The sequence below is a fragment of the Panonychus citri genome, unplaced genomic scaffold, assembly GCF_014898815.1.
Source record: "Panonychus citri isolate SS breed McGregor unplaced genomic scaffold, ASM1489881v1 Contig00092, whole genome shotgun sequence".
NCBI lineage: Eukaryota > Metazoa > Arthropoda > Arachnida > Trombidiformes > Tetranychidae > Panonychus > Panonychus citri.
Window position 1 is genome coordinate 23,796 of NW_026515497.1, and position 16,953 is coordinate 40,748.

General features: G+C 31.5%; 2 protein-coding genes across 2 annotated transcripts; both read left to right on the top strand.

The window, feature by feature from the left end:
• The first annotated feature begins 10,610 nt into the window (after positions 1-10,610).
• LOC128387519 (proline-, glutamic acid- and leucine-rich protein 1-like) lies at positions 10,611-13,821 on the top strand. The gene is made up of 8 exons (XM_053346725.1): positions 10,611-10,814; positions 10,906-10,970; positions 11,051-11,156; positions 11,257-11,544; positions 11,619-11,766; positions 11,862-12,463; positions 12,529-12,634; positions 12,706-13,821. The coding sequence occupies exons 1-8, from the start codon at positions 10,713-10,715 to the stop codon at positions 13,695-13,697; spliced, it is 2,409 nt and encodes an 802-aa protein (XP_053202700.1). The 5' UTR covers positions 10,611-10,712; the 3' UTR covers positions 13,698-13,821.
• Positions 13,822-14,307: 486 nt separating this feature from the next.
• LOC128387520 (protein LTV1 homolog) lies at positions 14,308-15,747 on the top strand. Its single transcript, XM_053346726.1, has 2 exons — positions 14,308-14,820; positions 14,914-15,747. Exons 1-2 carry the CDS (start codon positions 14,418-14,420, stop codon positions 15,618-15,620), a joined length of 1,110 nt encoding a protein of 369 aa, XP_053202701.1. The 5' UTR covers positions 14,308-14,417; the 3' UTR covers positions 15,621-15,747.
• Positions 15,748-16,953: the final 1,206 nt, after the last annotated feature.

Sequence of the window (16,953 nt, forward strand, 5' to 3'; positions counted from 1 at the left end):
ACAGATAAAAATGAATCCACTAAATATTACTTACCTTATTCATCAATACAATGTACCTTAAAATTAATATTATTTCGTATGAATCTCATCGCTAAACCGATGGGATAATCCACTTGTAAACCTTTTCATGAACTATTCAAACAAAATAACAATAAATGATTAAATGTTTTACTAAAATACAGTATCAGTTTTATTATTAATGTTATAAAAAATACTGAATTTAATAATAATGGTAACAAAGATGATTTTACATTTCATTTTCTATTAGTAAATGAATATCGGGTGATCGAAAATAAGTGAGTATCTCACGAACCTTAAGTTTTAGACCCACGTTTCTATACATTTTAAGAAAATAAATACGACGCTGAGTCCAAAAATGTTCGGCTTTTTTTTTCTAGGACGCACGGTTCTCAAGATATCGAGTGGCCTGAAAAGCGAACGGTTGACTTTGGACTCAAAGTTTTCGGTCAAAAGTTATTCTTTTTAACCTATTATCTTATATACCTAAGCTCATCATTATCTGAAGTAGGGTTATTGAGATCCAACATCGAAAATTTCTCATAGAGAAAATCGCGATTTTGGCCTTTAAATAAGAACCGCAGTTGCATTTGAGCTTCGAAAATTTTGAAAAAATTCATCATTTATATTTGATTGATGGCGCTTTCAATGGCATTTGAAACTTTATTCTAGGACCTACCATTCTTGAGATGCTCACTCATTTTCGGTCACCCGATATTACGGAAAAAACAATGAATTTGCATTCATTGAATCATTCTGTGAATCGGAAGCTAATCAATAGATTGAGGATTTATCGGTTACAAATCTTGGCCACATGAATTAAAAAAGTTAAAGTTAAGCTAAGTGAACACCAACAGAACTCTAACATTGAAAACATTTCACCAAAAAGAAGATTCTAGGAATCTTGTCACTTTTTTCGAACCCAAAATATCAAAGTTTAGATGCTTGAGCTGTTACATTTTGTATAGGGGCGTTTGGAAATGGGCTGGTCTGAATAGATTGCGGCCACTTAAGAAACTTACAATGTTAATTTTGATTTCAAGCGAATCAGCTAAATTACTGATCTGCTAATAAACTTGCAATAAAATTTCTTAGAATTAGGGTTCATGGATTTAACTCAGAATCGGTCATTTATGATTATACTAATACTTAGGTCTCGAATTGATACCAAAAGTATCGTTCTCTTTACTGGAAACAATGGACTTATATGTTTATGTGTAATGAAATGCGATAATCTCACGAGAAAATCATATTGATAATAATTGGATTAATTGTGACAAATTCACTTTAATTAGTTGAAAAAAATTTATTAATAATGAAACTCGTAATTGACAAGTCGTTGATAAATTGTAGCATTAAATTAAATTTAATAAAATAGTGATCAATCAAGATTGAGAGTATTATTAATAACTTATTGTGATTGTAGCAATAATGTGTGAATAGGAAGGGTTATTGTGGGTCTCTTGTAATCATTAGAGTAATAATTAGAAGAAAATATTAAATAGATAAGATATCGAAAATCACCATCCATGGCCCCATCCGTGTCCCCAATGTTCGACATGTGGAATATGATGGTAATGGTGGTTATTATTTTCATGCTCATTATCATGAAGAACAATATTATCACCTTTCTTCTTGTCGGAAGTTAGAACGGTGTGGCTATGTTGATCCTTGAGAACAATATTTTCACCTTTGTTCTTGTGGTCATTAAGAATTGTATGACTGTGTTTATCCTTGATCACAATATTGGTTCCTTTTCGGCCACAATCGATGGTGGAAAAGATGATTGATGAAACAATTAAGAAAATGATAACTAATTTAGACATCATATTGATTATTGTTCGAGAAGTAAGTTCACTTGTATTGAAAGAGTTCGAATGGTTGTTGTTGTTAACTGTTTGAGATGTTATGAGTGAATGTACTTTTCGTTTCGAAATCTTCTTAATTTATATCTTTTGATACTTTCATGTGATCTTTGAGCTATGTCAATCTTTTCCAAATCAATATAACATTTCCGGTGAATAAGATAAGGTGGTAGTTCAATTCAATATTGAGTAATCAGAAGTTAATCAAATTAAAGTGGAACTCGTTGATCGCAATCAGAATAATGATTATTGCTATATTCCTACTTATCTTAACATATCTGCCATTCTTTCACAATTAATTCTTTCATAATTATTTCAACTAATGTGTGGAGTAATTTTGTTCGTTATATTATTCTTTCACTTTGACTTGTGAGATGCAGAAACTAAAATGACATATAAAAGGAAGCGATTTCGAAATGAAAAGTACATTCACCCATCGAATCTCAAACAAACAACTCTTGTGAACAAGTGAACTTGCTAATTCAACACAATATGATGTCTAAATTGTTTATCATTTTCTTAATTGTTTCATCAATCATCTTTTCCACCATCGATTGTGGCCAAAAAGGAACCAATATTGTTCTTAAGGATAAACACAGTCAGACAATTTTCAACATTGACAAAAAGGGTAACAAAATATTATCCTCAAGGATCAACATGGTCACACAATTGTGACTTCCGACAAGAAGAAAGGTGACAATATTGTTATCCATGATAATTGGCATGGTAAGAATAATCATCATTACCATTATATTCCACACATCGAACATTGGGGACACGGATGGGGTCATGGATGGTAATTCACCGGCACCTCTTCCTATTCTATTCTACTATACATCAGCTGTATCTTCAGTAATGTAAAATCTAATGTCGAATGTGCCTCGAGTTTTATTCATTATTAATAATAATAAACATTTATGACTTGAAATGTATTCACCTCAACCTCTTGATGTTGATATTTGAAAATTGACTCTTGGGCTCCAATTACTAACCAATATTAGTTTAGTTTCATTTGTAAATACTCGTTTTTTTCATTTTTTATTTTATTCATTTGTAAATTCTCAATAAAATACAATTTAACGCAAAATGTCTGTTCGAAAAATAATTGCGAACTTTTAATGAAAAAGTTTTCATATTTTTTTACATGAAATGATAAGAAAATCGCGGTGAGTGGAGATTTCTTCTCGAATATTTCTTCAGATAATTTCTTGTTTCTTCCCAATTTCCTGGTTGATCATGTATTTGGTGTTTTTTGATTGAATAGTTTTGTTAATTTTGATGATTTGATTGCGGTTGAACGTGATGGACCAATGATTTTCTCCAGTTTTTTCTACCCTGAATTAATTCATTCATTTTCAATGATCTTCTCTTTGATTTCTGTGATCCTGATTCATGTGAATGTCATCCTTATTAAGATAAATCATCTGGATGTGACCTGTTCTTTATCATCCATCGCGAATTATCACTATTGATAAAACTGATATTCACCATGAAGTTTAAGTTTTAAGTCATTTATACAGCCAAAGACTTTGAGTTTGCAACTAGTTTAAAATCAGTTCACGCAGTTGAATATAATCAATGAGAGATAAAGTTAACCCAGAGGTATGATGATAGGTTTGTCCACTAATTTAAGTGACGTAGTCTTAATTAAATTAGATTAACTTAAAGCCTTTCCCATCATATTCCTTGTTTATTGTGATAGACTTTGATTTCTATCGCTTTTGTTTCATGACTTTTACGCTTCATCGATCTTCTGAATTTTATTCATCATCATCATTCAATGTAAAAACTCATGTAGAATAAATTTCAATGTAAAATGATAATTAGAATCGTCAACTGATTAGATGTCAAAAGTTATCTTTATTTGCTTATCATTGACTGCGTGAATGATTTAAAAAGTATATATCGTTAATCGATAGTTCGTTATTTATAATTTAAAGACAGCATACTATGTAAGTACCACAGCTAATGTTTAAATGGTGAAAAGGTCACCTCAATGGATCACTCACTTTGAGGCACTGGCGATAAATGAGGCAAAATACATCAATTTAAAGGAATTAAGAAACTTTATTTGTGATCTATTCAGTGAATGAATTGAGAAAATTTATAACATAAAAATTTGAAACTTATGTGAAACGATAAAATTAAAAAAAATAAGCGTCCATTTAAAACCAGCAGAGAAATCTGTTAAAATTAGTGATTTTGTCATCAAAGAGGATTAGGACTTTCACTGCTTTAGATATGACAATTTGGCATTTTAGCTGAATATGATATAAGATGAAACCATGGTGAATTACCGCCCATGTCCCCATCCGTGTCCCCAATGTTGTATATGTGGAATATGATGGTAATGGTGGTTATTATTTTCATGCTCATTATCATGAAGAACAATATTGTCACCTTTCTTCTTGTCGGAAGTTAGAACGGTGTGGCTATGTTGATCCTTGAGAACAATATTTTCACCTTTGTTCTTGTGGTCATTAAGAATTGTATGACTGTGTTTATCCTTGATCACAATATTGGTTCCTTTTCGGCCACAATCTATGGTGGAAAAGATGATTGATGAAACAATTAAGAAAAAGACAAACAATTTAGACATCATATTGATTATTGTTCGAGAAGTAAGTTCACTTGTATTGAAAGAGTTCGAATGGTTGTTGTTGTTGATTGTTCAAGATGTTATGAGTGAATATATTTTCGTTTCAAATGCATTCCTTTTATATATTCATACATGTAATAACTTCTCTAGTTATCTTGTAACAAAAATGAGTTAAAAGATTACCGGTATACCGGTAGAGGAAGTAGCAGATATTCTTGAGATTACATACACAATCAATTTAGTCACTACATTGTGTGGATTGGTTTATCAGTTAAGATAAGCAACAAAATAATTGTTATTCTTATTTTAATCAACGTGTACATCTTTAATTTCATTACCATCCAATTACTCGATACTGAGCCGGAAGATTAGCTAATCATATGTAATGAAAGTGTTAAATTGATTTCGAAAAGATTGATTTGCAGATCACAAGGAAACCACAAAAACATATAAATAAAGCAACTTCGAAACAAAAAATATATTCATCGCATCTCGAACCATAAACAACAATCAATTGAAGTTCATCAATTGTGTCCCTAAACTTTCTCCTCGAAAAATAGTAGCCATTATGTCTAAATTGTTTATCATTTTCTTATTTGTTTCATCAATCATCTTCTCCACCATTGATTGTGGTCAAAAAAGAACCAATATTGTGATCAAAGACAAACATCATCTCACAATTCTTAATACCGATAAGAAGAAAGGTGATAATATTATTCTCAAGGACAATTGGCATCATCATAATGACGAACATCATTATAATCCTCACATCGAACATTGGGGACATGGATTGTAATTCTTAATCAATATCCTCAACCTTTCTTTCTCATTCATTATCTGGTTATAACGATAATTAATCTCCTTCAACACCTTCACACATGTAAAAAGTGAAAAGTTAACTTAATAAACTGATTTCTTAATTTCTCATTTTATCTCAAATTATTCCATGTGTGTACATTGTTCAAATTCGTCATTAATCAATGAACTAAACTCTTTTGGAAATGTTAATAATATCTACGGTGAACACATTTCGGGTTTATGATAAGTTATAACACACAATACAGATTGGCTGATTTTGTAAGTATTAACTAAAAGCTCTATGAACGCACTGAGTTGTTAATGTAAAAAGAGAAATTCATTTTGCTGATTAATCCCCTGTTGATCCCCTCTAAATAGAGTATCTCAGATAATCAATCGGATAAAGTTTTACCAATCAATTGCTCGTTTCACTCAGAAATTGTTATGACAATTAAATCTATTGTTTAAATGGATTAATCATCGATTGTATTCAATCACCAAAGGAGTTAAAAAGAAGAGAATTTATTTATGAATGATGGATGAATAATTTAACTTTATCTATTGCAAATCATCATTATCAAAGGAGCAACTCTTCAACAATACAACATTGATGAAATATGATTATAATCATATTCAGTTAGAGTGCAGTCATCAGGTGGAACATAATGAAATCTTTAAAAGGAAAAAAAAATTCTCCATTTGAAAAATTAAGGAAAGTTTACCGATTGATTATTGGTTTACCTCGGGATGACATCGATATCAGGGGACAGACCATCAAGTCCCTTCTATGGTTCAATATATTCTACGAGATTTTCCTTGTACCTCATCTTGGTTATTATTTAGAAGGAACAACCAAATTATTTATTGCGAATTATTACAAACTTAGGATCAACATACTTCGAGTTTTCTTTCTTGTTTATATTTTACGTTCAATTTTTTTGCTTTCAACTGAAAAAGAGTCTATCCAAATCGCTCTAGGAGATGTAGCTTTCCGCTCACAAGATCACATGGCAGTTAATTTAGCTTTATTCGTTGGATTAACCAGTTTCATTTTATTTCGCGAATGGGTTGTTTATATTGAAATGAAAGGTAAAATCATTTGGTACGAGTTTGTTAATAAAATTCCTACGGTTTCAGATCCAAAATTTTATCGATTCACTGATCGACGAATGAGAGAATATCTCAAATATGTTTTCATAAGCTCTACTTTCTTTACTCGATTGATAATCTTCACAATTCCTTTCAGCATTGCATTCGTAGCTAGTCCTTTCATGATTAACCCTTGGTTCTATAAGCTTGCTAAATTGCGAATCGCTATACTACTATGGGGCTTCATAACATTTTATTCAGTATTGCACATAATTATTACATGTTACGGCCTTGGAAATTTTCTTTCATACTTAGTAGCTTATTATACTTCTCGATTACATTCTTGCATTGATGCTGCTATCGCATTACGATACAATAACAATGACGTTAATATTACAAGACTTTTGAAGGAAATTGATGGATATTTTTACAATTACGATAAAACAGCTGATTCGATTCGGTACATGTTGTTGGTAAGTTTTACAGTTGCAGTTGCGACTTCAGATACATTCCTCTTTTTTGGCCTAATTTTTCAAACGACTTCGAAAGTTTTTTCTCATGGTGCAACATTTTTGGCATTGTGTCTTATATTCTTCATTGCATGCTTTTCATATATGAATGGTCTTTGTATTGTCAAAGTAAGTAGAGTAAATGAATGGCCGAGTTAAGGTCCTTGTTATTAACAATTTCTTCTTGTTTATCAGCATGAAAGATTAAGTGTTCATCTTTATGCGATAAGCAAATTCAGCAGGACAAAAGTTTCAACGAAAATAAAGGTTCGATCATAATACACTTATTAAAATCTTGAGTCAGATAATTTTTGTATCATTAGATTCTCAATACTGTGGATCGATTGTTATTTCCTGGAAACGGTTTCAAACTTGGTCATTTAATCAACATGGATAATGAATTTTGGCTAAAGGTAAACATAATCACGTTAACTATTCATATTAAAATTTTAAGTTCAAAATATTTTGTATAAATTTTTTTCACAGTTCATCCTGGAGGTTGCTTCATCTCTCATGCTAATGATAATAAACCTAAGATCAATAATTGAATATTAAGTAGTTGAACGTTACTAAGTCATTGGCATTTCAGTTGTTGGAATTTTCTGCCACTATATTCACCATTCGAAACCAAACTGCACACGATAGAATGAGCTGATGAAGCACGAAGAAACACGCGTTACACGGTTAGTTTTTCCATATTTTGTGTTCAAGTTTCATGTTGAATATCGTGGAAATATCAATCAGTGATCAAAGGCTAAATTGAGAACCAGGAACTAAGAACCGAGTACCAAGATTCAAGAAAGAAAAATAAAGAAAAAATCGAATCTGTTAATTGTACCATCTTAAGAAATCATCTTGTCTTTTCATTTTTTGTCGTTTATGTTTGAATAAAAAAATTTCTACAATCTATTCATGTATTACTAGTACGCGCAACAACTAATAATCATTTCTTATTTTTATGAGAACCAAAAACGCCACAATAGCGTTCAATTTTTCAAACGACTCAATTTGGCTCATAAACTCTATACTCAGTTTTTTAGCTTACTGAGACACCTTACTACCCCGTACATTTCAAGGTGTTGAAGTGATGGTTTGCTGGGTTCACATGAAATAATTTATACATGTTGATTAAAAAAAGATGAACAATTAAGAAGAAATTAGATTGAGTCAACTTTTCAGCCACAATTAGGCTTAGACTTACGGCCGTTTAGTCAACGAAAACATTGGAAGCTGATGGAAGATGTGTGAAAGTCTTGATAGAGAATAACTATCTTAAGATGAAGATAAAGATACAATAAATACATAACGAAAAAGACAGAACGATTTTGTATTTTTCTTCAATCGTTACACTAAACTTGATCTTTTGGAGTAACTCTCATGAGCACTTTCTGATTAATCTCCAGTACAAAAAGCATTAAAGAAATATTATAAATCCTTTGATAAATTATTTATTAGAATAGTTAGAGTGTACAAAAGTTGATTTTATTCATCTGGTCTATTATAACCAGATAAAAATGTATTAGGAACGATGTGTAGAAAAAGGTTAACGAGTTACCATCCATGTCCCCATCCGTGTCCCCAATGTTGAATATGTGGAATATGATGGTAATGGTGGTTATTATTTTCATGCTCATTATCATGAAGAACAATATTGTCACCTTTCTTCTTGTCGGAAGTTAGAACGGTGTGGCTATGTTGATCCTTGAGAACAATATTTTCACCTTTGTTCTTGTGGTCATTTAGAATTGTGTGACTGTGTTTATCCTTGATCACAATATTGGTTCCTTTTCGGCCACAATCGATGGTGGAGAAGATGATTGATGAAACAATTAAGAAAATGATAACTATTTTAGACATCATATTGATTATTATTCGAGAAGTAAGTTCACTTGTATTGAAAGAGTTCGAATGGTTGTTGTTGTTGATTGTTCGAGATGTTACGAGTGAATATATTTTCGTTTCAAATGCATTCCTTTTATATATTCATACATGTAATAACTTCTCTAGTTATCTTGTAACAAAAATGAGTTAAAAGATTACCGGTATACCGGTAGAGGAAGTAGCAGATATTCTTGAGATATTTAGTCACTACATTTGTTATCTTGTGCGTAGATTGGTTTATCAGTTAAGATAAGCGACAAAATAATTATTATTCTTATTTTAATCAACGTTTTCATCTTTAATTTGATTAACACCCAATTACTCAATACTGAGCCGGAAGATTAGTTAATCATATCTACTGAAAGTGTTACATTGATTTCGAAAAGATTGATTTTATTTCCAAATCACAAGGAAACCTGAAAAACATATAAATAAAGCAACTTCGAAACAAAAAATATATTCATCGCATCTCGAACCATAAACAACAATCAATTGAAGTTCATCAATTGTATCCCTAAACTTTCTCCTCAAAAAATAGTAAATATGATGGCTAGATTATTTGTCTTTTTCTTAATTGTTTCATCCATCTTCTCCACCATCGATTGTGGTCAAAAAGGAAACAATATTGTCATCAAGGATAAACACAGTCATACAATTCTTAATGATCACAAAAACAAAGGTGATAATATTGTTCTTCATAATAATAGGGAACATCAAAATAACGAACATCATCACTATATTCCTCACATCGACCATTGGGGACACGGATGGGGTCATGGATGGTAATCTTTTGAAATCTTATCCATCAGCTGGATTATCCTCCTGGTTAGGTTTTAGTCCCAGACTTTGGTAATGATACTATTACATTTTAATGTTCTCAAATTTTCACTTTAAAAATAGTTTAAATTGTATTAGTTTATTTTATTCCAATTAATTCTAACTATTTCTTTTTGCATTTATTATCTAACAAAAACCGCGAATAAAAAAGATCTTTTAATAAACCGATAACTTTTCATGGATTGAGTTTCTATGTATTCCCCCATTTCAATCGTCCGGCTCATTTACCAAAGGTATTATTCAATTCCGCGTTACTTCGTGTTTATTTACTACAACACTACTACTTAGCCAAGAAGATGAAACCATACCCATAGGAATTACTCTGAACTTGCTGCAAAAAGCTCTCAATATTGATTCTTCTAGTCTGATCTAACAAAGATCAGGCCTATTCATCATCCGACGCTGTTCACCAAATTAAATCGAAAAATACACAAGAGATTATCTGTATAAACTGAGAACAGACTTACAGTGTTTCCCGTTTGAAGAAACCAAAATTTCAAATGACAAAACCTTTTTTTCATTTGAAAAAATCACCAAATGAAGAAACCAAGATTTCATTTGAAGAAATCAAAATGATTTTTATTGATTTTTAATTGTGATTAATTTCGATTCAAAATTGAATTTGAATCAAATCTACAAGCACAATTAATGTGAAACTTCATTTTTAGACCGATTTTCGACAAAAATTAATTAATGAAAAATTAAGGTCCGAAATCTCAACCAATTGGTGACAATTGTTATACGAGTAAAAGCATTGGGGTTCTCATTTGAAAGTTTGGTTTCTTCAATCGGGAAACACTGTATGACATAGTCGATGCTGTCAAATTTCAAAAAGATCAAAAAATGACAAATGAATGACCGACGTCAGAACTAAAAAAACAATCCATCTCAGATAAATGAAATAAATTATTCCAAATAATCTTCAATTGTTGAAAAGATGCGAGAAGCAAATTAAAGGTAAATGGCGAAACGATTTTGAAAAAGATTCTGTTAACCGGCTGATCGGTTACCATGACAACACACGTTGGATTCACAATTTTCTCTTGTTTTTGTTGACTTAATTTCTTATTTTGATTTGCTTGATTCTTCAAATAGAGTGAAATTAATTAATTAATTATGGCTGATTTTCTAAATCAAGTATTCCACTCTTCTGTCCCATTCAATCAAACAATCCAGTTAATAAATCAAAATAGGAACTTTAAATCTATTTATAATCGGGTGAGTGAATTTCTTATTCTCATTTTCAGCTTTTCGGTTTATTTATTATTTGGTTTCTTTTTTTCTTCTTTCGATCGAATTGATTTTTCAGGATAATAAATATCATGATACTTTCCAGTCTCATATTAATTCTCTTCTTTCTTCACCAACTAGAAGGTAAGTCTTAATTGTTTTTGTTCCAATCAGCATGTTGAGATTGAAGATTAACAATTTTCACTTGTTTTCTATTTTTTTAGGGTACATGGATTTCTGCTTATTCAAGAATATCTCATGGAAATGCCAAATGAACTTTTAGGAGAGAATTTCAAAAATTGGGCTTCATTCTGTGTCTCATACATTGAGGTTTGAAAGTTTATTCCCGGTCCATTCTCTTTTCGATAGATTCATCCTTCCAATCCTGATGAATATTTGTAATTTCATTTTCTTTTTCAATCTTTTCTAGGGATCAAACTGGACTGGTAAAAATATCGCTCTAAAACTCTTGGATAAACTACTGTTAGTAGGTCATAACGATGACAATACTCGACGTAAATTAAGTCTTCACATTGTCAGTCAAATAGTTGAATATATTTGCCGTAACAATTATATCATTGAGAAATGTGATTCAGCTTTAGTTTATAAAGTACTTCTTACTTGTGTCACCAAATATCCCGGATCTTGTGGCTCTAAAAAAAATATTATCAACACTTTCATCAGTAAAAATATTCAAAGTTGCAATAGTGGTTTTCAGGTGAATATAAACTGCCAACAATTGCAATTAACGAATCAAATCTAAATTTTCATTTCCTTCTTTTTTTTCTTTAGATTTTGGTCTCAATATTGGCTAATATTCATTATTGTCCAACTCCCGGTCAGTCAAATGCAACAGCTAAAAATAGTTGGTTTGACCATTTTTGTTCCGTTATCGACAATATGAACTCTATTTTGGATAGATTTTCATCATGGGGAGTTCGTAAGTAAAGTCAACAATCAATCAGTTCAATTGATTATTATTCAATCCACGTTTGGTTTACTTATTTTTCTACTTTTTTCCGTTTTCTCTTACAGCATTTGAAAGTCTCAAACTTACAAATAAAAAACTACCAACCTTATTGAATTCACATGAGAAGGAAAATTTCATCGGCCGAATGAAATTGGAACAAAGTTACAAAGCTTTGGCTCTTGCCGCCTGTAAAATGCTTCAAGATCCTTGTACCACCGGTTATTTAGTTCCTGTAACTTGTATATTACAATTAATCTCTCGAGCTTCATTGGTTAAACTTGATGTTCTTTATGTTAAAGATCCTTGTCTTGCATTAACAATCTTGTCCATTCAAATGCATTCTCTCAGTGTCTTAGAGCAATTAATTTCCGTCCTACGAAAAGTTTTAATTATTCATTCAAAGTTAATCTATGCAAGTTTAATTGGAATCATGGAAATTGCTACGAACACGAGTGACTCGTTACAAAAGTCTATTACTTTAACAACGTCATCATCACCAGCAGTCATGTCCAAATTGTGTATCTTTGATTTGAAAAATCATTGCTATCGAATATTAAATCAATGGTTTACCGTAACTGGACCTAACATAATGATTGATAAAGATTCAGCTGATTCTCTATTCAAACACTTTATGATGGATATGAAGCTTGGACAGAAACAAATTGAGGTAAAAAGGAAAAGACTGGATGTTTCATAGCAAAGAATTTAATTCAATTTTCTTTTCATTTTCAGCTGAGAAACATCAAAAAGGATAAATCAGGGAAAAATTCTGATGCCGCCTTATCAACGCCCTTCATTAAGGATAAGTTAAATTCGCTACATTTCAATTGTTTGAAAGGTATTTATCTCTTTTTGTATTATTCATCAAATTATAACGATTCTAATTGTTTCCATTTTCTTAATTTTCAGCGAGTAATTCGTTTGTTAAGAATTGTTTCATGTTCTTACCTTTGGATCAGGTGACTTTCTTTGCGACATTTGTCCTCGAAGAAGTACTTTCACTTTACAGATATTCTATATCTTCGTCGCTTTTTTATGGGAAACCTGAGACTCGTAAGGAACTAATTTCATTGATAGTTCTACTTAGCCAAGAAGATGAAACCATACCCATAGGAATTACTCTGAACTTGCTGCAAAAAGCTCTCAATATTGATTCTTCTAGTCTGATAAGAGAATTTTGTCTTGAATCATTAAGATCTCTCAACGGAATAGTTAACCCTATGAAAATATTAAGAATCAATGAAACTTCTGCCACCAACCCATTCACATACGAAGATACTGAGAATGATGAAAATGTTCTAAATGAGCATGAAATCGTAACCACTGAGAATTCATGTCCAGAGGAGGAAAAGAATCAAGAAAAGGAGAAAACTGAAGAGCTCACCGAGAAACCACCCGAAGAACCGATTGATGGAAATTCCGACAAAGCTCTAATCACACCAACTTCTCAAACAAATGGTGATACTCATAAAGAGGAGACTGATGCTGATGACGAACTTGAAGGTTTTGACAATCTAGATGAAGACACTAAAACTACCGATGTAATAATGATTCAAGAAGATTCTAAAGAGATTGATGATTCTCCTGGAAATGGGGATTGTATTGTTTACGATGTTGAAAGTGGTGACACAGTCAAAACAAGTAAAAGTGACACCGGAGATAAAGATGATGACCTGGAAATTGTTAGCGTTAAATCAGGTATCAATGCAGTTAAACGAGATTCTGACATTGTCATTACGAGTCCAAGTAAAAGGAGTAGAATTGTCCAAGAAGATTCTCAATCATCAAGTCGCTCATTAACCATAATAGAAGTACCAACAACAATTATCCATGAAATCGGCGAATCGAGTGGAGAAATGATTTCTGATTCCGACATAATCAAAGATTTTATTGCCGATTAAATCTCTAATCAGAAAAAGTAAATCTCTCTAGTGTTTAAATTGAAAAAAAACTATTTTCTATCACCAGTTTTTCCATTACTGTTTCATTTTGAATTGATTAAATCAATTTTCCAACACCAGTGAATCGATTTAAATGATTACAATACATTTGATTAGACTCAAAATGATTATTTATTTATTCGATTTGACTAGTGTTCGACATCTTTTCGTGTTTCTGTTCGTTCTTTATACAAACATATGAGATTATGAGAATTAAAGTGGAAGGTGAAACTATTAATGATAACAATAAAAGTTTACGTGAATTGTGGTAGGCCTAAAGTTAATCGTAATTGATGTAATTATAAAAATGATTTAAGTGATTATTGTTTGACTTGGAGAGGGGCACAAATACGTACAAGTAAATTAGTTGATTATAATCGATAACAAATTAGTTAATTCGGGAAGCGTAGTAATAAGGAAGATAAAATCGCAACGATTCGTTGGTGAAACGAAATGGAAAAAGAAGAAGCAAAAATCGAAACACTAACAAAACATTTCGATTCGAAATCTGACCAATCGATAGTATTGAAAATCGAATCGATTGATACTATCGATTTGGAACATGTGTTCATTAAATCAGTTGACTTTAAATTCGTTTGTTGTGATTTTGTTGTGATGGTTTATTAGATCTAATTGTTGATTAGTTTTGGTTTTAATTCAGTTATATATTGATAATCAGCTATGGATCCAGATATTTTTCAAGCTCTTGACGATGATTTTGACCTCGATAATCCAGCCAATCAATTAACCGATGATTATTTAGCTGAAATTTTGGATGGTGGTGTTGATCAAGACTTTGAGTGTGTTGGTGAAGAGGATAAAGGTAACCCTGGTTATTCAATTGCTCGATTTGAAAAGGAAAGGTTGGTATACGATGATGGAGAGACTGGGGAAGATTTTGAACTGCCACACGGAAAAGAATTTGATCCATGGGGTGACCATGAAGGTGAAGATGATGAAGAGGACAATGATTTTCCAGGTGAATTGGGAAAAAAATTTTCCAAAGAAGAAACCAAATCGGTTTTTACTGATTATTCGTACACCTCATCAGTTGTACCTCGAAATGCTGGATTAACCTTGATTGGTGAGTTGTGGAGATTTTTGATTTTATAAGAGAAAAACATTTATCAGAGTTGAGACTAAGATTTTCATGTTTTTTCACTTTCACTTATTTTAGATGAAAAATTTGAAGAAATGTTTGAAAAGGAGTATGCTGATGATATGGACATGGGAGCTCTCGATCTTGATGATATTGAAGGACCTTTGGACGCAAATTCAGCTTTAAAACAATTGATTGAAGAGCAGAATGAAATGCTTGAAACAGGGAAAATTTCTGATGAAGATAAATTAAAAACTTTACTATTAAATGGTTTAGATGGTGAAGAGAAAGATTCAGACGATGAAAGTAATTTAGTTCAATTGGAGATTGAATTAGATGCTGGTAAACACCGGGAAAGACTTTACGATTGTGAATCAATTTTATCAACTTATTCAACTCTCTACAATCATCCAAAGATGATTCGTACAGCAACCAGGTCATCTAAAAAGATAAACATTGATCCAGTTAATGGAATTGTTGTCCCACCAAATACTGGATTAACCAAGAAAAATTTAAGAGAATTAGATGGCAGCGATAATATGGAAAAGTGTTCTGATGTAAGGTCCAACTATTCAAGAGCATCGAGGATTAAAGATCTTTCCGAAAGAGATCCAACCGAAACTCCAGAGGAAAGGAAAGCAAGAAAAATGGCCTTCAAGGAATTGAAACGAGAAAGAAGACTGGAAAAGAAGGCCAATAAAACGGCATTTAAATTGGAAAGTGATGTTCAGAAACGGGATCTGGTTCGTTTAAAGAATGGAGTTAATACCATGAAATTGGTTTAAATTAAAGTGAAAGTTTATTCGTATTTTTGTTTTGACTATTTATACAATGTTGGAAAAAATGATTCAATGAGAAGATGAATTTTCAAAGTCTTCTGATTCTACAAAAAAAATAAAAGTTTCTCTCTTACATCAGCTGTATAAGTTGATTGAACATTATTAATCCTCTCAGTTTAGAAACAGTTTCACCAAAGAGATTAACTGGATAAATGGATTACCAACTTTAGCTTTCGTCCAGAAAGTATGAATATTATTTTCACCTGACAGGTAAACAGTCATTTGAAAATAAATCGAAAAAAAAGTTATCAAAGATGTTAATGTATGTAAGCAAAAACATAAGAAAATAACAAATAAACAATCGAGAAAAAAGTTGGTATAAGAATGAAATGGAAAAACGGATTAACCGGGTTATTGGAATAACAAATCGAAGCAAATGAATAAGATGATGAAGATGGCGAGGTAAAGATGTTGCTTCTTAATCCTTATATTGTCCATTAATCTTTCTATTGGTCCATAATCGCAGCATTGTAACGATTGGCACGAATAATTGGTAATAAGATGTCTCGTTTTCGTCGACCCTTCATCACAATAGTGTCACCACCTTTCTTACCATTTTTACCTTCCTCTTTCCAGACAATGTCACCCCATTCGTTCATGATGATGGTATCATGGTCTTTGTCTTTTCCAGCGCTCACCATAACTATTACCTGGATACACAAGAAAATGGCCAAAAGAAGAAACTTTGTATTAACAAACATGATGATTGAAGTTTAAGGTGATGATTTAAGAAGAAGAAGAAAACAAAAGAAATCAACTGATGATAGTTAAACAATTGACAACTGACAACTGATACATTTAACCAGAAAACGAATCGTTTTTATATACGAAACGAAAATCATCTCATTCTACCATCAACTCATTTTAATTTGTTTTGCTGATTATTATCGTTGATCGTTACATGTTGATACTTGAGAAAAAGAAGAAACCTTTTCACGGTCATTAAATTTAAATACATTCTGATGATTAAAGATAATTACTGATGATGGACTAATGATAAAAACCTCAAGTTAACAAGTTAAATGTTGTTACCACGTAAATGATAACAATTAATAAGTTCCAATTCACTTTCTGTTCAACCAAAATGTTGAACATTTTTTTTGTTCTACGATTGTTGCTGCTCAAATCACCGGACTGGAAACAATCTATTAATTATAATCATCGTAATTTACTTATATTTATAAAGATAATCACACTCTCAAAGTATATTAAGAAGATCATTGATCTTAATGTTTAGTTAGTGTTTCGTTTTTTTGCTTCTTCTTTTTCCTTTTCGTTT